Source organism: Carassius gibelio, chromosome B13 (assembly GCF_023724105.1).
Source record: "Carassius gibelio isolate Cgi1373 ecotype wild population from Czech Republic chromosome B13, carGib1.2-hapl.c, whole genome shotgun sequence".
NCBI classification, from domain to species: domain Eukaryota; kingdom Metazoa; phylum Chordata; class Actinopteri; order Cypriniformes; family Cyprinidae; genus Carassius; species Carassius gibelio.
In genome coordinates, this window is record NC_068408.1 from 17,496,566 (window position 1) to 17,520,334 (window position 23,769).

At 34.8% G+C, this 23,769-nt stretch overlaps 1 protein-coding gene across 3 annotated transcripts in view; it reads right to left on the reverse strand.

The window, feature by feature from the left end:
• The window catches only part of LOC127970470 (S1 RNA-binding domain-containing protein 1), a 54,893-nt gene that overhangs the window by 23,700 nt on the left and 7,424 nt on the right, over positions 1-23,769 (reverse strand). For all 3 annotated transcript variants that reach the window (XM_052573063.1, XM_052573060.1, XM_052573061.1), the window contains exons 10-16: positions 22,748-22,851; positions 20,964-21,071; positions 20,731-20,888; positions 19,404-19,494; positions 18,705-18,812; positions 8,798-8,889; positions 5,960-6,042 (exon numbers count right to left, since the gene is read on the reverse strand). In XM_052573063.1, the coding sequence (XP_052429023.1) occupies positions 5,960-6,042; positions 8,798-8,889; positions 18,705-18,812; positions 19,404-19,494; positions 20,731-20,888; positions 20,964-21,071; positions 22,748-22,851 (744 nt within the window). The remainder of the gene's footprint in view (positions 1-5,959; positions 6,043-8,797; positions 8,890-18,704; positions 18,813-19,403; positions 19,495-20,730; positions 20,889-20,963; positions 21,072-22,747; positions 22,852-23,769) is intronic.

Consider the following 23,769-nt stretch of genomic DNA (forward strand, 5'->3'; position numbering starts at 1 on the left):
AGATATCAACCTAGACACATTGAATGTTTCCAGTAGTAACTGTTGAAAAAGGCTTCAGCTTTCATCTCTCCAATCTCCTGTCAATCCTACTGGATATATCGAAGACTGCATAACCATTTCGATTAGTAAGTGTAAAACTAAGCTGGATCTGGTAGAGCATACGTTAAGAATCAAACCAACATCTCCAGCAGGGCCTAAGAAAGACCAAGCTCGCCTAAAGCCGATATTAAGCTTTCCATCTGTCTTCAAACACATGAGCCGCACTCTCTGCTCCTCGCTCACAGTAGGAAGAGCGGCTGACAGCTGAGCTCTGACATGGCTTAGCGGTGTGGTAACCCTGAAGACAAAACAACCAAAACTCAATTAAAGCATTGGGGAATAGGTGAAGAAATGTGGTGGGAGTTCACATAGTTTTTAAACCTGCCCTCTGTTTGAACAGACTCGTATCCCGGACCCCGTCATGCCAGGTATAGAGCAGGGGATGGGCCAGTGGTAACACAAATACGCAATTACATTGCCTCACCAAGCTCAGCAGAGCCATGGCGAAGTCTCCAACCCAATCACGCACACATGAACGCACGCACAAAAACACACAGGCTCACACAAACCACAAGATTAAATTCAGGTGCGAGGTCCTGTTTGGCTTGGATAGGCTCCAGTGCCAGAACAAAGTGTGTCTGTCCACACTCAGCCCAGTTAACAGGGGTTTTTTTGACGAAAAGCTGCCACTCCGAGACGTCAATCAGTTCCTCTCTCCTTTCCCCGCCCTCATGACCCAATGCAGATCTAACCAGCTGCAGGCTCTGAAAACACACTTCCCAGAGAGAGCTGAACACACAAAGATGTTAGACTGGGGAGATCCCTTTACATACCTCCCAAACCTCTGCCTCCTGTGTAACCAGAGACCTACATTTTCAGCAAAACACAAAAGCTCCAAACAAGGCATCTGAAAACGGCTAAAAGATGTCTTGACAGCAGCGTAAAAATTATGAAGCCTGACAGAGCAGAAGTTCTGTTAAATCCTCCTTAAAACAGGCTACAATTTCTATCTACGACATACAATTTTTTAAATGTGCAGTCTTGTCTTGCCTGCAAGGTCATCTCAGACATCCTTAAATCTTGTTGTTTTGAACATATATTAATGTTAAACATTTTGAGATTTTAAAATCTCTTATGCAATCAATATCTATATTTATTTGAAAAAAAAAAATAGGAATGTTTTTAATGTTTAAATGTTATATATAATAAATAGAAAGCAAAAAAAAAAAACATTATTTGCAATATATTTATTGTAACTTTTGATCAACTTAATGCAAACTTTATTCAAAATTAATAAGTAAATTTTAATAAAAAAGATTAGACTACAAAAAAAGTAAATAAATCTCTATACAAGCTCAAAATGTAGTCAATGAAATATTTTAGCATAAAACAGCAATAGAAAAAATAAATATATAATCACTACAGAAATTTCCATGACTTTGAGGCATTAAAAACACTATTTTTATATAAGAATTATTCAAAGCTTGCTTTGTTCCACTAAAAACATTATGCATTAACTCTTAAAAAGCATTCTGGCAGCAAATCAGATGATGCAGTTTCCTGGCAGTGAGCTGAAATTTTAACGACTAATTCTGACACTTTTCTCACCTACACTCTGCTCCATCTTTCCTTTACCTCAGGTGAAGCCTGGAGACCAGCTCTGGAGTCAGTAAACACCTGTCAAACAGAAATTGAGAGTCGCACCCACGCACACTGCACTACTGGACTCACTCACTGAAGTCATGAGAAACAACACGTACGAGGTTTGCTACAAATGTGAACAGCCCTTAGACAAAAAAGATAAAGAATAATTCTCATAGACTTTACCCAGGAGAGAAAATTAATTAAGAGTCACATAAGTAAAAGATTTATCATGCAAAAACACAGCTAGATCAGACTGAATGAAAGAAGGTGCTCAGCAGAGTGCACAACTCTTCCTTTTTCCCACGTGAAAATGGACTCAGCTATCAATCATTATCAATCAGCCTCCTGTCAGTCAATACCTTTCGCTCTCTTCCGTTTTACCCTGAGGGACAATCTCAGCAGACCCATTAAATAGAGAAAGCCTTCAGGAGTGACATCACTGCTGCTTTTTCACTACACAACCTTCTGAACCTTCATCGAAAACTGTTTTTTTTTTTACAAAGAGATTGTTTATTGGCGTTCTGAACATGCAATAAACAGTGTGAAAACAAGACTATATTCTAAAGCTGTGTGATCAATAGTGGTCCTTGTGTGAACAAACATTTTAAAAGTACAACCTAACATACGCATATTTCTGCATGTGTTCAGAAAAACTTAAACACTGACTAACATAATGTAATAATAAAGAAAGGTTAAATAATTAATAAATAAAGGTTTTTTTGCTGGTTTAAATGTCTGGACTTGAAAACACATGGGAAAGTGCATCAAGGAGAGTGACAGTTTCCTTAATATCCGGGGGTGTGTATGGTGTTTTCTCTCACAGCTGGGTAAAATGGTAAAATGTGCCCTCTGGGAGCTTTAAGCAGTTGGGAAACTTGAACACTCTCCACCTATGTCTCAGTGATTGACAGTTAACTATATAAACCTAAACTTTAGAGGTCCCACCCACTTCGACTAAATGGAACGCCAGGACAAAAAAAGTAACAATAGAGGGCGATCAAAAGTGTTATGAAGGTGACAGAGAACGAATTCAAATTCAGCTCAGCAGCAAACACTTCCACTCACTTCATAATGTTACTGTATATCGTATCATAAATTCCTCATAGAATTAGTGGTTATACTTTATTTTAAAGTCCAATTCTTGCTATTAACAAAGAGTTAGTAAGGTAGTTGCTAAGTTTAGGCATTGGGTAGGATTAGGGATGTAGAATATAGTCATACAGAATATTTATACTAATAAAAAGATAATATGTTATTAATAGTCATGCTAATAAGCAACTGGTTTATAGTGATAACTGGTCCCTATACTAAAGTGTTATTAAAAAATTTTTTATTGATATAATATTTTAGATTTTATTTGGAGATATACACTATATCTATATTGATCATATTTTATCTATCTGTATCGTCTCTGTTGGATTTATATGTTGTGAAACAATATTATGTTATTTAATTAACTGTACATGCTCATTCAAATATATTTACATGTATATTGCTTCTGTCAACTGCATTTCACTTAAAGAGATACTCCACCCCAAAATAAACATTTTGTCATTAATCACTTACCCCCATGTCTTGCCAAATCCATAAAAGATTCGTTCATGTTCGGAACATAATTTAAGACATTTTGGATGAAAACCGGGAGGCTTGTGACTGTCCCATTCACTGCCAAGTAAATAACAGAGTCAAGGTCCAGAAAAGTATGAAAGTCCATCTGCCATCAGTGGTTCAATCTTAATTTTATGAAGCGACAAGAATACTTTTTGAAGATGAAGAAAACAAATATAGTGACTTTTTTTAACAATTCGTCTCCTCCGATTCTCTCCACATCACTGCAGTGCCATTTTGGAGAATATGGGCTGAATGCAGGCAGCTTAAACTCGTCGGTGTGTCAGCTGCGCCACACGGATATGTTTCTTACGTGTATTTATGCTTTGATTTAAATGAAAACAGTGCATCCGTGCAGCTTGGCTGACACAGAAGAGCTTGCGCAGTTTGAGTTCAGCTCATATTCTCCAAAATGGCAATAACATGATGTGGAGAGAAACAGAGGAGACGAATTGTTGAATAAAGTCTTTCTTTTTTTTTCTTCTCATACAAAAAGTATTCTCATCACTTCATAATGTAACAGTCGAACCATTTATGGCAGATGGACTATTCTGACGATGTTTTTCATACTTTTCTGGACCTTGACAGTGTTATTTACTTGGCAGTCAATGGGACAAGACTCCTGGTTTTAATCCAAAAATATCTTTAATTTTGTTCCGAAGACGAACAAAGCTTTTACAAGTTTGGAACGACATGAGGGTAAGTGATTAATGACAACATTTTCATTTTGGGGTGGAGTATCCATTTAAGTTAATATTTAGAAACACCAATAATTAGTACTAATCTCAAAATAAATATCCATTTTCATACTGAATTACTAGAGAGAGAGAGAGAGAAATAATTATATAAAACAAATATCAGCTATAACATTAATTATAGCTTATTGGTATCAGCCAGAAATTCAATATTGGTTGTGCAACCCTAATCTTATTGTCCCTAATTATTTGTTGTAATTTATAAATTCACATAATTAAGTAATTTATACACAATCTTACCCCCACACACACACAGTTAGTGAGGTCTAAACAGAGACAACCACTAAAGGCAAACTTTGCTCCAAAACTTACAGGTAAAACACCTTTTTCCCATCACTCAAAACATGTAATTATATATTCTGTAACATCATATATATATATATATATATATATATATATATATATATATATATATATATATATATATATATATATATATATAAATAATAGTAAACCCCTCTCACATGCACACACACAAACACACTTATCACTCAGCATGTCAATGCAGTGGAGAGGCATCATGTGTTGCTCAGATTATGTGGCAGGGTAAATAAACGCTAAGTGCTGACAGACGTGCAGGGGGTCGCTGTGATACACACTAGACAACACTCACACAGTGTGAGGTGACTCTTGATACTCTGCTAACATAAACCTGTGTGCATTCGTTTTTTGGGTCAAAAAGCTGGGAGTGAGAAGCATGTGATATTGATCCTTTTGCAATTTCCTCTCCTTAAATGGCTCCGATGTTGCAGTGGAATAAGTTTACAAGTTTACCTTTAACAATCTACTTTGCCCAATTCTAGATTTAACAACAAATTGCATTTAAGCTTGGAGTTTTGTTTTGTTTTAAGATTCACCAAACTTAATTTAACTACAATTCTGGGAGGAGTAAGATATTTTGTTTTCTTTTGTGCATCAATAATGTATTTTTTTTAATAATAATAAAAATACACTAAAAATAAATATATTGTAAAATATTATTTAAATATAACTGTTTTCTGGTTCCATGTAAAATAAAAAGTAATTCATTTCTGTGAAGGTAAAGTTGAATTTTGAGCAGCCATTACTCCGGTGTCACATGATCCTTCAGAAATCATTCTAATATGCTGATTTGGTTCTTATGCTCATAAATACATTTGTTGCTTAATATCTTTTTGAAGGAAACACACACACACACACACACACACACACACACACACACACACACATATATATATATATATATATATATATATATATATATATATATATATATATATATATGCAAAAGAAAAAAAATTTAATCTTACTCCTCCCAGAATTGTAGTTAAATTAAGTTTGGTGAATCATAAAACAAAACAAAAGCTCTCTAATATTTCAACAAGAGGTTCTGCATAGTCTTGATGTTAAAAAAAGGGCAGCAGAGGGCAGGAGAGAGAAATCAAGCATGCAGGACAGCTAGAGCAAAACAGAAAGATGAAAAGTCAGAGCCAGAAGGAAAAAATACAAATCAGGCCCAGCCTTGAGTCAACATATGATGCTACTGGGAATCATAGTAGAATTAATTTCTGGAGAAAAATGGATTACTCATAATATGAGACTGCAAAAGCAAACAGTTAGAGACAGGATTAGCTCTCTAGTCCAGCTGACTTCTGTTTGAAACTGCTATTACTCAAAACTAAAAATCAGAGCCTGGCTTAGAAAGTTGGGAATGTGCCTACAATTACTTTGAACATTTCGTTGGATCAAGAGCAGAGCCAGACACAACATCATATACACCGCATTATGTGAGAGGACACTCAACTGTTGGCATAAAGACAGTTTAAACATTACTGAAGTAAAACCCCTGGCCTTGTATAACAAACTAACAACCCATTATTATTAGGAGAAGCATAAAACTAGTTTCTTATCAGACTGAATGTCACCTGACTCACCTGGTAAGTGCCGATACCAATGTGTTTGGGGTCGATCTTAATGAGCTCCGCTAAAGGGTCCTGAACACGCCTCCCAATTGACACTGAGGACAAAGAAAACAACACAAGAGGAAATCATCTCATCATTATGTGTGGTTACTGCTCAAATATAATAATGAATGTCTCAAGAGAACAACATTTACACTTTAATAAACCCACAGACTTAATTAAGAATAAATTAGGCTCACATGAGCATTAGATCTATGCAAATTAGACTATTTAAATCATGCAAAGGCTTGTGTGGAATCTACTGCACTAATCACATTTTAACAGATTATATTAATAAACAAGATTTGAAATATATGACTGAAGTATTTAACAATGGACACCCATTTCCACCACAGAATAATATAAAAAGTTAATTGTGATTCACAAAATGTTATTTAATTTAACTTTTTTTTTTATTACAATAGATCACACATAAATCCGAGAATTGTGAGTAAAAAAAGTCAGAGTTGTTGGATAAAAATTTGCAATTCACTTTATTTGTTTTTTTCATTTGTATAATTCTGTGGTGGAAACGAGCTCTTTTATACAAAACTATTCAGCAGTCAATGTAAATGTGACCACATAATATTGTTAAATATATACCAAAAAAATGTGTATACACACATATTAATAATCATCGATTATAAAATAATCATTGTTATTTACATTCTTTCAGTTAACAAAAGTAGAAAGTTAACAATAAAGCAAAAAAAAGCTAAATTAAGGCTGAAATAATCTATGTAGAAACTGTGAACAAATGAAAAGATCATTTAACAGACCAAGCTACAGATGAATAAGCCCTCACATCTGTCAGAGAGAAAGAGAGAAACACAGCCAATAATAGACACACTCACTTATGAATCCCCCTTTCTAAGTAAATTGTCGAAGACAGGCAAAAACATGGGCCAGCAAAGAGAGGTCTGGTCAAATAAGAACTCAATTAAAGACAAATAAAAACCCAAATCAGAAAAACTTGAATCTAACTTATCCCAGGAAATGTGACCAGCCAAACACAATATTATAAAATGAAATGAACATAAGCAGTTTAGCACACTTGTTCCATTAGCTTTATCTAGTCTTGTTGAGGGTCAGCAAATGAAAGTCAGATTTTCATCTTTACTCGACCATATGTGCGAGAGTCAGAGAGCGACTCACAGGACAGATTGTGAGCCATGGCGTGGTTTTCTGCCCAAGCACAACCTCCACATTACAGAGAGTGGAGAGAAGTGCTTTTGTGTGCGCTGTACAAGGCCTGAGCTGAAACTCCATCCCTTTCCAAATATTATTACAGGCAGCAATTTCCCACAGAGTTCAATGTGGAGACGCAGAGAGTGAGGCTTGGTGATCACGCTCCAGAAAGCCACCTCAAAACCTCCATCCACAAGCACCTACTTCAGGCAGCACATCCACCTCGATCTGTACACAGACAACCACTACCTCTACAAAAAATTGTCCTCAAAGTATGAGCACCTTTGTGGATCAGAGCAGGAGGAGTCATATAATGAGCAAGCAATTTTAGCAGGACATATAATAATTGATATATATATGAATGATAATTAGTCAAAAAATTAATTCATTGACATAAAAACAATATACATGATTAGTCATGATTGAATTATTTATATGCTAGTAATAATGTAGCAGTGTTGATGCATGAAACACAAAACACTACACATTTACACACAACCCACAAAAGACAGTCCAATTTCTTACGCCTTTCATAAAAGCGATAAATATAGCTCCCTAGTTTGCTCTTGCACTTGACCAGAGGAAAATTTATGTTTAATCCCATATTGATTTAATGCTTTTATAGAGGAAGTCTGGTATAATTCTCAGATCCTGTTTTTGAGAACGTTTGAGCGATTTCCAAAGTTTTCGCCTTGCTTTTTTTTTTATTTCTGGAGGAGTAAGAGAGGGTGCATGTGTGGTCTGAACACAGGCAAACCTTTTTTACAGAAAGTTCTGTTTCACAGAAAAAATATCTAATGGGTATGACAGACACAGAGAGAAGTGAATCGAAATGGTTTGATAGACTGTGAAAGACTATTTCCAAAAGTACTGTCACTGCTTCTGAAATCCATGTATTGACCACTGGAGACATGAATGTGGCCTACAGAAAACAGTGAGTCTGTTTCAGACTAAGGAGACAGGGTTGACTGAAATGGCAAGTAAAGGTCTGGTTGAGTGGGAGCTGAATTGGGCTGACAGATAAGGCCAGTGCGACTGAAGACGAGGATTCTTGGCACTGGAAAATATAAAAGCTTTGACATTCATGTGTACAAGGCTGTACGTTTGCAAAATCTTAAACCATCTCATAAAACCATCTTTAGCACTACAGGGTCAATAACTATTGTCAAAATATTGCAATTTTTTAATATCTTTAATTGCGATTATAATATGAATATATTTTATATAGTTTTTATATCGTTTTATATCGTTTTGTCATCTTAAATATTTTTTATAATTGATATATTTTATTTTCAAATCATCTTTTCAATTTTTTTTAAATATATTTTTTAAGACTGTTAGCACTGGCAGATGGGCGATTAATGACAAAAATGTTCAAATCTCCCGACAGCCATATCAACAGTTGATAATGGGTTATTACTAAAAGTAGGTGCTTCTTTGACTTAGGATTTTGTGTTTGTCTGATTCATAACCATTAAATTGCATTATGCAAATATCTGGTATTCTCTCAATTACGGCACCTGACAATATTTTTTTAATAAATAAAAAATAAATAAAAACAATTAAAAAAACATAAGGTTGATCACGGTTCTGAAAGCATGAAAGAAGGAATATGTAAATCACCTGCACTCCTTAAGTTGGGATCCATGTCAGGCATCTCTTTAACAGCCTCTGGACTCACACTGTAGATGGACGCTCCTGCTTCATCTGTTATACTGAAACAACAGAGACACACTGAAGCACATTTCCAAGTAAATCAAAGCGGTAACCTCATGAAGACCCCAGTGAACTTATGAAGCTCCCTCAGTACATCTACAAGGTGACAGACCAAAGACTCAATTTAAATACATTTCCATAGAAGGCTTGTAGTTGATACTGCAGGCACCGAAGTTTAGAGTAAACAGCAATGCTCGGATGACAAACTCATAATAAACAGCAATTTTCTGTTATATATTTTTTATTTTAATTTTTTTTCTTAAACTAATGAGAAAAAAGAAACAAAGAAAAATGTTCTGAGCTCAGGAGGTTATTGGGATGTTATGACTGGTTTCTGCCACTCAAACAAATGTAAACTATGTACACGTATTCAGAGGAATTTTTTTAATACTGCAGAAATTATATTGAAAAATCTACTGACCAAAATCTACTACTGACCAAATATTTTAAATTTTTATAATCTTTTTTTTTTTTTCTAATTTAGCAAAGAATTATTATTTGTAAAAAAAAATAATAATTAAAAAAAAAAATAATAATAATAATAATTATATATATATATATATATATATATATATATATATATATATATATATATATATATATATATATATATATATATATATATATAATTTTTAAAACATTTTAGCCATTTAACAAATCTTAAAGGATTTTGAACATGGCACCCCGGTTGGGAAACACTGATCTAACGGACCAAGGAATAAGTGAAATCATGGGTCAATACTGCCATCTAGAGGACATAATGGAAACGTGTTTGCTGCTAATGGTATTTTTGACAAAACTAAAAATAGATTTTAAATGCTCCTGCTGGAAAACTGACCAGTGCATGCAACTTCTTTATAATTATGATTATAATATAATAATAATTAGTATTATTATTATTATTATTATTATTATTATTATTATTATTATTATTATTATAATGCATTTCATAGAAATTTTATTAATATTATCATATCATTATGAAATTTTAAAAACTATATATATTCCTTCTCAACGGCTTAGTTCTTAACTGACCTCTCTCTGTAAACATCAGCAGGGATAAATGTGCTCTGTACATCATTATCACCAGTTCAGAATGACCCTACAAATTAGGGCAGATCCCCACTGCAGCCTCCATTACATTTGCTGCCTCTCTATTGGTGCCTAAGGGCTCCTTTGGTAACTTTGCCAATTAGTGTCATCATACTCATGACAGAACGCAGAGGCTTTGTGACACGGACCTCCAGTTTGACTGGTGTCCTCATTTTCCCAGAGCCTTTCCCTCCTCCTCCTCCCTCTCCATCCCACATCTGACACATCGCATGATAACGGTACTAACAAGCCCTGGCATATGACCTTGGGGTCAAGGTGGAGCAGGTTACTAGTGGGATTATTAACAAATTAAGAAAGAAACACATGCCAACATTGATAAACATTAAAATGAAACTTAATTATATAAATATAAAACTGGATAAATATTAAATTATGTATTATTTATGATGAATAAACCACATAGCCTAAATAAATGAATTGTAATTTATTAAATCAAAAAGGCTGCAAGAGATAATAGATACAAGCCCTGAACCATTCTGACACCGATACACAACCCATCCACCAACCACTTCTCTTCATTAAGGGCACGGCTGAACTTGCAGAAGGCCCAGCTCGAGTGGACACCAAGACATAAGAACAAAGACAAAACCAGCCTGCAAGTGCAGGAAGATGACTTGATGACCCTGAGGTCTGACAGTCACTCACTCAGTTACTCACACCCAAATACACTCACACTTTGGGGACTATCATGTCTCTATGAGAGACTCTGGGCAAAGTCATGGCCGGTGCCCCTCTAACTGTAAGTAACGGTGTTTCTCAGTGTTTGTCATCATCCTCCAGGCTGGTCCATCTCCCACTTCCGATGTCCATGACCACCGGGTGACACCAGGAGATGGATACATACTTTGATACTTGCCCCCTAAACACATGTTCTAATTAAATGCATTCATCAGATCTGCCTGCAGGGCGAAGAGATATCCTCACCGCAGTTGACAGAAGTCCACTGTTCTTGATAATACTGGTCAAATTTGGACAAAATAAAAGTCAACATTGCACACAATGAAAGTGTTTTTCTGTACATTATTAGGTGAATCAGCACTACAGTTCATGTGATTTTTTTAACCTGACAGGAGTAAATTGTATTTTTGTAAAAATGTTTACATTCTAAAATACAAAAATACAGTTTACTCAGTAAAATCAAATACCACTCAAGAATTTTTGATTACATTTTTTTTTGATACATGGGATGTGAAACAATGGGAAATGTTATTCATTAAAAAAAAAAAACATTAAAAATAAAAACCTGTCATACATACTCAACCGGTCAAAAGTCTGGGTTTGGTAAGATTTATAAAATAAAAATAAATAAATAAAAAAAAAAAACTTGCATGAATTTTCTTAAGTTCATAATGGCCACATTTACTAGAACACCAAATTACAATAAAATGTTAATATTGTCGAATATTATTACAATTTTAATGTAACATAACTCATCTATTTTAAACATTGTGCTTGTTAATATTTTTGTGAAAACTGGTATGTTCTTAATGATTCTTTGATAAGCTGAAATTGCAAAATAACAGTATTTATTTGAAATAGAAATCTTTTGTAATGTCACAAATGTTTTACTGTTATTTTTTATCAATTGAATGCATCATTGTGGAACAAAATTATTCAATTTTAAAAAAGTCTTACTGACCACAAACATAGAGATGGTAGATTAACAATTCCAATTCTGAGCGATTATCTTTGACTAAAAGATGAAGTTGCTTTGACTGAAAATCTCAAGTAATTGTGCTGGCACTGCATGCGTGCACACAGTTAAGCTTTGCAACCTTGACAATACAGCCTGTTCATTATCATAATAAAATACAGTCAGTCAAACATTTGAAAAAAAAAACACCGCTCAGTTTAAATATGTAGTAAAACCTGTGCTGTTAAGTGTTAACACCGTACCGTCATGATGTTATGTAAAACATTTTGGATATTGGAATGTGAGTGAAGTACATAATAAATTACAAATTGTCATTCAAATACATTGTGAATATGGAAACATTTTATTTGTGTCAAATGAGAGACCCAACGTTGGTTTCAGTTTCGTTTTAGCCTAAATGAACTCATTTTGGTTTGTCGTTTTTACTGCTATAACATCTGAAAGGCCTAGTTTTAATTCATGTTCTTTTCTAAATACTGTTAATTTAAATTTTGTGTAATCATTAGCCCTATTTCTGAAAGAAATAATAAAATGCGACTACTTATACGTGACTTATGTTTTTTACGCATAACATATTTTAACCATACAGCAAACCTTTTTAAAAATTTTGATACATTACAAAAATGTAATAAATTAAACCATTTAACTTAATTGTATTAATCGGTCAAAATTCTTAACGGTCAGTTAACAGTTAACCAGTTAAAATGAACATCCCTAATATATATATAACTATGTTGGCCAATTACTCAGAGTCAGCGGACCGAAGGGATTCCCAAAACAGAAAAAACAATCATCAGATATCAAGCCAATGCCAAGTCTAAACCCTGTCACATTTTTTGCCTAGAAAAGGGCCAAAATGGCAGGTGTCAAAGGCCGTCAGTCTCAGGCTCTGTGCCTGAGGAAGAGTGTGGAGGCGCAGTTAACAGCACATTCAATCTGCTGCCACCACCACACAAGTCTGAAAAGAGCAAAACCTCACAGCCACTCATGTCAAACTGGTGGCAGATGTTCATCACCCCCTCAACTCCCCTTCCTGCCTTAAACACCTAAAGAACTGGGCAGCAGAGTGTCAGCGGGCCAGGTTACGGGATGTTTTCTCATGTAGCATACAGGAAAATGTACAGGTTTACCCAAGAATACTGAACCTAACCAAGAATATTGTTGAGATTTGAAGGTTTACACTGTGGACTGGAACTAGCAATTCAAAAAACGCAAGTGTAGCCCAAAAAAGGATATCCCAGAGGTTTCCATATCTTAGTTTTCAGTTTCATTGGAAGCCTGCTTCATATATGCAGATGTGGAATTGAGGTTTCCATGTTTTTATGTTGCTTGCATTTTCTTTTTCTATACTCCAAGGAGCTATAAACTACGACCTAAAACGGCCAAACACAAGTAAATGAGGCGTGAAATGTGCAGCATGTAAAAACTTCACTGGTGGGGATTGCTTCCAGTTGTTCTGACATCACAAGAGATCATTAGATTAGAAATTGACAAATGGGAATTTGGCATCTGGGTTTAAGGCAATGAAAACTTTCAAGCGGCCCGCTTGCTTGATCTCATGCTTGGCTGCCACAGATCAATCAGCACGAGCCGGATTGGGAGTGACACTGCAGTATTCATGTCCATTCTTCTGGATACTTTATGTTAAATGCAAGAAAGCATTGAGAGTAAGCTAAAATGTCTGATATACTCGTACTATAGATGCCAAAATTTCTTATTATAAATAAGAAAAGAGTTTTTATAACATATGCAATTTTATATAATTTATGATTGAAAAAAAATTATACAATTGTAATTCTGCAAGGAAAGTGACAGTAAAGACAATTATGTTACAAAAGCTTTTTTTTTTCTTTTTTTTATGCTGTTCTATTGAACATTCGACTCAAAAAGGAAGCATTTCAGCAGCACTCACTGTTCTCAACATTGATAATAAATGTTATTTGAGCACTAAACTATTTCTGAAGAATCATGTGGCACTGAGGACTGTTGAGAATTCAGCTTTGCAATCACAGGATTAAACATCTCTGATATATTAAAATAGCAGACAATATTATGGTTTAACTGTATTTTGGGTTCAATAATAGGAAAATTAGTGGAGCAAAATATATATTTAAAAAAAAAAAATCTTACCCCAAACTTTTGAACAGTAGTGCATATACAACACCACAAATCAGCTGTAATATATGTAACAAATTGCTATGTTTTTTTAGCAAACTGAAAATGCCTAGATTTAGGCAAAAACTATATTAATAGTATATTAATAAACTTTAATTGTTCATTGTGATAGCTATAAATCTATAAAACACTCCTATTGGGATTACTATGTCATACTGGTGAGTGTGTTTCCTAACCAATATAACTCTTTGAAAAAATAAACTGCAAAAACCACTGTAAATACATATATTTGGAATAGATGTATTAGATCAAAAAGAGATCCTACTTTTTTGAAATGCTAAATGCTTTACTTTTTGATGCTAAGAACAACCTAACAACAAATATAAGATGGCACACACTAACATCACTTCAAGACACATCACTGTCAACCAAGTGCAGACATTAACATAAATCTCAATGTATTAACAGCAGTCAATCAAAATTAGGGGGCTCAAGACAGTTGCTCATGGAGCCACTGGTTCTGGCTGTCCTCTGTGTTGCGGACATCTATCCCTCAGTGAGCCATTAGCCATGGGCCTGTGACTGGCAAATTTTCCTCCTCGTTCCTCACTGTCCTAATCACCCTACCCAGAATCCTCCTCAAAGGACAAACTTCCCTGATGCAAAACTCTAGTCATCCAAGACCTTACAGCAAAAAGTGATTTCACTTTACCAGGAGCGCTTTGACTGTAAAGGACATGTATTCAATCATATATGGGCATATATGAAATAAATAAATAAACATATAATTTACGTACATATAAATAATAAATAATATAAAAATAAAATAATAATTATTATTATTAACAGCTTACATAATACTAGTAATACCAGTTATAATAAATCAACATTAGATAGCAGTAATTATTATTATTATTATTATTATTATTAATAGCTTGCATTTACATTTAATGATTGTATTTATATGTTTATTAAGCTTATGTAAATAATTCAATGCCCTTTACAGCCAGTTGGCACCTGGTAAAAAGTGTATTAATAATAATAATAATAATAATAATAATAATAATAATAATAATAATAATAATAATAATATAAACATGGCATTAATATTTATTATTAGTATTAGTATTTAAGTTATTAATTATGCATGTACATAATTTTATATTTTTATTTCTTATACATGCTTATAGGAGCAATACAACGCCCTTTACAGACAGCTTGCTCAGGGTAAAAGTATGAAAATAATAATAATAATAATAATAATAATAATAATAATAACTCATCTATTTATAATTTACAGAAATCAATCATTTCTTTCCTGTTAAGACTGAAGCAGTCAAGCTTAACAACTGATCCCAGCAACAGTGTGTACTGAAGGAAAAATAAAAAGGGATAGAGGAGAGAGCTCCTGTAATTCTGTGTTCCTCTGTAAAGTGAGTCTAATGACCAGAGACTGGCCAGCCTGAGGGGAGAAGGGTGGTCTTCAACCTTAAGAACTGACAGAGCTGTCCAGTCAGTCTGTAGCCATAGCTCAGTGTCAGGATCACTGTCCTGACAGTCAGGAACACTACAGACTCCCTCGTTAAGCAAGATAACATGTCATTTTGTCCTTCAGGGGCGAGAGGCAAAGTCAGGGCCAGACAACAGCAATGACTAGAGTCAGAGCAGAACATTTAACATATTCCTTAGACGGGAGACAATTTATAATACATAATGAACAAACCACACTCACTCAGGAACAGTGCTCGAAACTCGTTTTATGAACAAACAGCAATGGCACAGAATATGTACTGAACCCCTAACCCAAATCTTTACAACATAACTATGACAAATCCATGACCAAAGCCCCAATGGTTTCTGCCAGCAGTGTAAAGATACCATACCAGCCAAGGTCAACTTTTAGTGGGTCATCTTGGATTTGATTCATGTTGGTGGCCGTTTGAGCATGTCTTAGTCATGAGAAGGAAAAAAAAAATGCAGTGTGCACACACAAATACTGATGTACACACATACAGTCAGAGATTGTATTCCAGGAATCTCCCTCCCCAAGGTCACAGCCAATCATCTGTAGCTTTACTCATAATTAATACCAGTTTAAATCATTGTATTGGACTAGAAGGATAAAAGGGCCTGATGGTAAAGAGTGGTGTAACAGAGGAGGGCACCACGGAGGGGTTCCAGAGGAGAGACTCAAAGCACGGTGGAAATCTCATTGGAGCAGACTCAACTAGGGCAAACAACTACAAAGTTCAAAGAGAGGTCATCTCCTCATCACTCGTGTGAGCTGCTCAACCTACAGCACAGCTGATGTGCAAACAATCCCAACAGAGACCACACCACATACATATACACTCACTTTAACAAACGTGTGGATGGAAAATGTGAAAGCATTAACAAACTTAAATACTGTATATGAGCAAAACAGATGTGGCCACTGAATGTAGATTCTGTGCATGCTTGTTAGTATTTTTTATTACTCATTATTAATACCACAAAAATACAATATTTAATATAAAATTGAAATATAGTGAATACTATTCACCTTATTTGGCAACTAAAATAAGCTTTGTATACATTTTTGCAAGATTTCCAATTCATTAGCTGCTATAGGTAAATAACTTCAAGCATAAACTGCAGTAAACTGTTAAAGTGTGTGTGAACGGAGTCCTGCACATAACATGATGCAGACAAGGAATATATTTGTGGCCACAAATTAAGAATTTGTTTCCTTTTTTACTTTTATTCAGTTCCCTTGTTTTAGGTAAATCGGTGTCATAAATTAAGAACTTTAACTTAAGATTTCTGTATAAACAATTATTTCCTATTTCTTTAAAAGAGCATCCAAGGCCTCAGTCGAAAAAGGCCTTATTATAGAAAGAAAGAACCAAATGAAAATGTCAAGAGGTGAGTAATTATCCCAGTATTGCTCAAGGAACAACCCCACAAACTCAACAGGCTAAAGTCTCTTCATTTAAATAAAGAGCAGCAGGTCGCTGAGAGCTGCGCTGCTCATCCCGCAGGCTCAATACCGCATACAGTCTGCCGGCACCGCCTGTCATTCCTCTGGAGCAGTAAGGCGAAAGAAAGGACAGGAGACAGCTAGCGGGGACGTCGGGACAGAAGGAGGGGAGCAAGTGACAGTAGACGGGGGGGCAACGGATGATGTTTTATGTCTGAATAAGCCGAAGAGTGGGGAGACAGATAGCAGAAGGTGCAAATGAAGTTTAATTGACTAGTGATGTACAAAGTGCACTGTGGAGATGAACTTTTAAAAAGGAATGAATGATGTGTTAGAAGAAGAAACACTGTGGTGTAGTTACACATTTCCAAACACACATACACCCAAAAACATATCTACACTATTACTCTAAAGTTTGGGATCAGTTGTTTTGTTCCGTTTTACTTATAATACTACAAATATACTTTTACTTAGCAAGGACACATTAAATTGTAAAATAAATAATAGAAAAATATTGTTATACTTTTTTTTTTGTACTTAAAGTATCAGTTTAGACAAAAAAATAAGCAGCACAACTGTCAACTCTGATACTAAAGAAAATGTTTCTTAAGCAGCAAGTCAGCATATTAGAATGATTTCTGAAGGATCATGTGACACTAAAGACTGGAGTAATGGCTGTTGAAAAAACATCTTTGCCACCACAATAAATATTGACATTTTAAAATATTCTAAAACAGAAATCAATTATTTTTCATTTTTGAACATGAGATATTTATTTATTTATATATTAAAAACCATTAAAAAGTCTAAAACACTTAAATTTAAGTTTTAAATTGTAGTGTACAATGCACAAAAGTCAGATATATGCATGTTTTCGACTAGCATAAACCCTGAATTATTTGAATATCTGACTATTATTATTTTTTATATGTGGACATTTTTTCAAAAATTATTAGAAATTAAAATAAAAAGTATTATATGCCCCTTTTAACCAACTACTTTTAAAGTGTACCTGCGGATATTTGTTTGTTAAATATGAAATAATGCTTTCATACAAATGTAACCACTTGCTATTTCTTTGTGGAATGTCTGAGCATTTCACACAAGTGAAGTTAGCATATCCATTTCTCCACTTAAGGGGATCATTTAGAATGCAATTTTATAAGTGACATTTATTTCAACTAGCACCCTGTTTCTACAAATACTTGTCTGTGACTACCACGACTGGAAACAGAGTTCAAACTGTCTGGCACACCCTGGCTTGCCAACCGATGTTGCACTGCCAGTGTGGAGATCTCACATCTTCCACTTTCATTTTAGAATGGAGGTTGAAATGGATCCACTTGTGGAGCGCCTTGGATGTCAAGTTTGACACATCATGCTCTGCTGAGAACTACTGAGACAGACCTGGCAACCCATCTGAGCCGCGCTGAGGGATGCGGAGAGCTGTAATGAAAACCGCCATCAGTGTACACCATAAACGGCCACTTCAGAGCGGTTCTGGGCAGCTCTCCAGTCAGAACCAAAAGTCAACAAACACGAGTCTAGCTAGATGGAGAGAGAGACAATCCCAGATCTAGTCTTTATTTGGGTTGGATGAGAACACATCGGACTGGTTTGGTTTGAAGGATGGTGAGAAATATTTGTTTTTAATTAGAGGCAGTCAAACAAGGTCCAGATACCATTTAAAACTCGCAAGAGTAACACATTCCAGACCGGCACCATTTCCTTTGCTCCTTTTCTGCGTACCTTGCTTGACGGTTGCTATTTTCGCTCTTAGTGGTGTTTATTGATTAAACATTTTCAAATTTCAAGCTGCAGTTGCACTAAGACTGTACAGGAGCCTGATGTGACCTCAAATAAATGCAGTTTTCATCTCTACACCAAAGCCAATAACTGCTGAGCAACACTCAGAAGAACAACATCTGCTGTACTGTTCACTGCTCGGTTTTTAAAAAAGAGAAATGCCATACCAGTAGGACACATCGATGGGCTTGAAGAAGTGTTGTTTAATTAGGTCTGTAAAGAAGGCCTCGGTCTCCCTGCATGCTTTGCCATTTCCTATTACAATTGTTTGACAGCTGTGGGGGAAAAAAATAAGTTACTCAAATATATACACCATATAGGTCAAAGGTTTGAAATAATTAAGATGTTTAAAGAGCTTTTTAAAGACGTATTTTATGCTCACAAAGGCTGCATTCATTTCAACTTAAAAAAAAAAAGAAACAATAATTTTGTAGAATATTATTGCAATGTAAAATAACTGTTTTCCTTTTTAAATATATTTGAAAATATAATTTATTTCTGTGATGGCAAAGCAGAAATAACAGGGACATTACTTTTTTCTTCAGTGCTTTTTCAGGATTCGTAACATTATAAATGTCTTTATGGTTACTTTAGATAAATTTGCCAAATACTAATGTATTATTTAATTAATTTTTTAAAACGTTCTTTGCCCCAAACTTTTAAATAGTAGTGTGTCCCCCAAAATATTAAGAAGCAAAAAATATTGTTAGCTGAAATAACTGAAATTTTATTTTGCCACCACAAGAATAATTTACAACTGAAAATATATTCAAATAGAAAAAGAGTTACTTTAAATTGTAATATTTCACAATATTGCTGTTTTTACAGTATTTTGATTTAAAAACTGTTATCTGTGGTTGCAATACCTGTGTTTGAACATAAGATGGCGCAGTTTTTCTGCTTCTTTGTGTTTAGCAGGACCATGGAGGTACGCCACATCTGTGTGCAGAATCTGACCTGAGGAAAGAAAAATAGGAAGATGATATGTCAGGACAGCAGAAAACATACGAGACTATATTTTATCTGGGCATCAACTTAACAATACATTAGCATCATGAAGGTACAGCGGACCCCCATTTTTTCCTCTTTTATTTTCCTGCACTCATCACCTTCTCCCTCTCCTCTCAGACAATACGGCTGCCGTTTTCTGTCAGCCTGAGAGAGACAGTCTAATACCAATAGACACCTCAAGAGCCCGGCAGGTCATGTGACTCCACACCCACAGACCTGTCACAGTCAAGCTGGGTCTGCATGTGGTGCTGCTGCGGGGCAGAGGGCAAAACATGGCAATGCCACCTGACACACACCCGCCAGGCCGATCAGTCGCCTGGATGCAGGGCACACACAGGGCACAGCATGCTGCTCCTCCCACCGAGAAGGCACATTCTCATCACACCTGCCAATCAGACACTCTCCTTCACCAACTTTAAAAAATAATTACAATTAACAGGCAAAAGTTCACCATGTTAGTTTACTTCAACAGTAGTCTATATTTTGTGGATTACAAAATTACAAAAATTAAATAAAACTCAAATTTACCATAATTATCCATTACCACAAGCCACTTTCATTAGTTGACAGCCAAAAGAAAAACTAAAAAAAATACCAAATTATTATATAGTTATACAGTACTATATTGAAAAATAATGTTACAATATTACATTAAAACATTAAGGTAAAAAAAAGCAACTTATGTTTTTATCTTACTTTACGAATTATATTTTTTGTTATGTATCTCTAGTTTTAAGTTTTAGTTATTGAGATTTAAATAAATAATAAAAGAATAAATAAGCTTTCCATTGATGTATGGCTTGTTAGGATATGACATTTTTTGGCCTAGATACAACTATTTGAAAATCTAGAATCCGAGGGTGCAAAGAATCTAAATATTGAGAAAATCGCCTTTAAAGTTGTGCAAATTAAATCCTTAGTAATGTATATTAGTAATCACAAATTAAGTTTTAATATATTTACAGTAGGAAATTTACTCAATATCTTCATGGAACATAATCTTTACTTAATCTCCTAATGATTTTTGGCATAAAATAATAATCAATCATTTCGACCCATACAATGTATTGTTGGCTATTTCTACAAATATACCTGTGCTTCTTATGACTGGATTTATATAGATATAGACTTTTTATAGACATTTATTCAAAGTGGATTCCACATTTCTTCTGGCTCTCTTACTGGTTGGGGACAGGATTGCTATTTTGCAGCCGTGGTGAAACCCTGGGTCCACTCCCATGATGACTCTCCCACGCACCGGACACATCAGAAGGCGCTGACGCAGATTCCGAACAAACATGGCGATGGACTCTTTTTCTGCACTAACAGTCAACTTAGTCCTGGGACAGGAAGAAAAAGAACGTTATAGAAAGAAGATATGGAAAAAGAAGCTTAACCATCCGGCAAGAACAAACCTGTAGCCTCGACTGAGAAAGGGCACAATGAATCTCTTGAAGGATTCTTCAACAGAATTCTTCAAAATTGCCATCAACTCTGGCCGTGCGAATCCCTGTGGCCTCCATCTGAAAGTCATACAGCAGGAGTCCATCAGTTTGGACACTCATACAACTGTGTTCCAAATTATTATGCAAGTGTCATAACAGCAGGATTTCAGTAAAATAAAAATTCAGATGGTAGCATTTCAAAGAAAGTGTTTTTGTTTTATTTCCCTTATCTATATATTTAGATAACTGCTTAACCTGCACCTTTACAGTGTAGAGACTGCCAAAAGAACAATGATATGTGCATTCAAAATCTGAGATTGTGATTGTATAATAACTACATGGAAATAAATAGCTCTGAGTAACGAAGGAGAAAAATAATTTTCTTTTTGAAAACAGGGTGCTTTTCATTTTTATTTCATTAGATGAAAACTAAATTCTGGCACAACAATTAGTACATCAGTACATCAAAGTTTATAATAATTGATAATGGACTTTCTAATGTTTTTTTTATTTAAAGATGCATAAGAACATGCTCACCAAGGATGCATTTATTTAGTTAAAAAAGCGAAATGGTAATTTGTGAAATATTAACTGTAATGTATTTCTGTAATGGTAAAGCCATACCAAAAAAAACACACATCCTTGGTGAGCATTAGACACTTCTTTAAAAATAAATAAATAAAAACTCTGCAATGGAAACCCTTTTGATCTATAGTGTAAAAATGGGTAACACTTTATTTTAGTGGCCAATTCTCACGGTTACCTAGTTGCTTATTAGCATGTCTATTATTAACATATAGGTTGTTTATTAGTGCTTATAAAGCACTTATTCTGCATGACCTACATTCCTAAGCCTACTCCAAATCTAAACTTAACAACTACCTTATTAACTATTAATAAGCAGCAAATAGGGAGTTAATTGAGGCAAAATCATAGTTAATAGTTCGTTAATAGCAAGAATTGGACTTTAAAATAAAGTGTGACCTAAAAATGTAAAATAAATTTGATTTAATTAATACATATTAAAATACTAAAAAAAGTTAAATAAATTTCCTCTGAAATTAAATAAATTACATGTTGCATTAAAATTAAAATGCAAAGTTTATTAGGGTAATCTTATAGTTTAGGGACCAATTCCCACTATTAACTAGTTACTTATTAGCATGCATTTTATTAACATATTGTCTATTTATTAGTACTTATAAAGCACATATTCTACACGACCATATTCAACATCCCTAATCCTACCCAAAACCTACATTTAACTACTTTACTAATAATTAATAAGCAGTAAATCAGGAGTTTATTGACACAAAAGTCATAGTTAATGGTTTGTTAATGGTGAGAATTGGACCTGAAAGTGTAACTATATATTCATAATATGCATGTCGTATGTTTATTATATTTAATGAAACTGGCAAATAGAGCTTTGAGTAATTTTGGGTTGAATATACAATACGATAATGTATATATGGAAATACTGGTTTAATATTGACTAAATAAAATTAAAAATTTTATTATTTAAACATTTTAAATGTAATTTTCATTCATTATCAAAAACATAACCTAAATGGTTTCTGTGACATGGTGGAAAGAGCTACATCAATACCAAAACCCGTGGATGTAAAAGTCAGTTGCCAACCCATTGCCCATTAAAACGGCAACAGCACTGGACCAGACCACGAGGGAGAGAGGAAGAAAATGAGGTGTGGTGTGTGTGTGTGTGTGTGTGTGCACTGTGGGTGTGTGCTGACCTGACGTTGATGCACCACCTACAGAAGTCATTCTTCACCCTGTCGGGGATGTTGACCTTCACTGTCAGAATCTTCAGATTCTCCCCACGGTTAATGGCTAACGTCTGAAACAAGAGAGTAACCTGTAGAGACAGCCGACACAAGGCGAGGCACGGTAGCGCACCGTCGGTCCCACCCCCTCCCGTTCTCTCCTTAAACTAGTCAGTGTACACCAGGACCCACTCGTGTCGCACCGAAAAGCTCCGTGCCTCTCTCATTTTCCCTTACTGGCCCTCTAAAGGAAAGTGACATGCTGTGAAGCAAATAGTTTTAAGTATCTGACCTTTTCGGAGGAAAAGCTTTTGAAAGGAAACAAGAGGGAAAAGATGACCCATCAATCTGGACTCCAAGCGGAAGAACCGAGCTGACAAATGCCACCAACCCCCTACACAAAACACACACCCCACCACAGAGCAGGCATCCGCCCCCTCTGCACCGCTCAACAGCTAATGGCCTGATCAAGACGTGAATTAATGCAGCCAGAAATATGATGAAAATTATATTTCCATATTTTGGCATTTTAAAACCCTAAGGCAGCTGTTTACTTGGGTTTTCTCATGCGATGTTTATCGCATTTGAAGTTTTGCATGAGATGAGGGAAATGTCAAAACAAATATCAAAGTTGTCTCTGTTCTGTGTCATTGCAAACTTGTGACCATGTGTAGTTAATGCATATATCTATTAAAGCATATATTAAACTGGTCTGAATCATGCCATGAGTAAAATTACAGTTGAGAAGAAATATAAATATATTCTAAAAATACATGCGAGCTTTCTAGATTAATGGAGGACAAATTTGTGCCAATAAACAGGTGTCAAAATGAGAAAATAAATATTTTTCACAGATTTGGGTTTAGTGTCATATTTCAGACTCAACAGTCCAGGACATGTCATTTTAAAAACAGAGGAGGGGGAAAAGTTTAGTCTAAATATTCAACATATCATGTTCCTCAATAACAATGAAATCATAATTGGAAAAATAT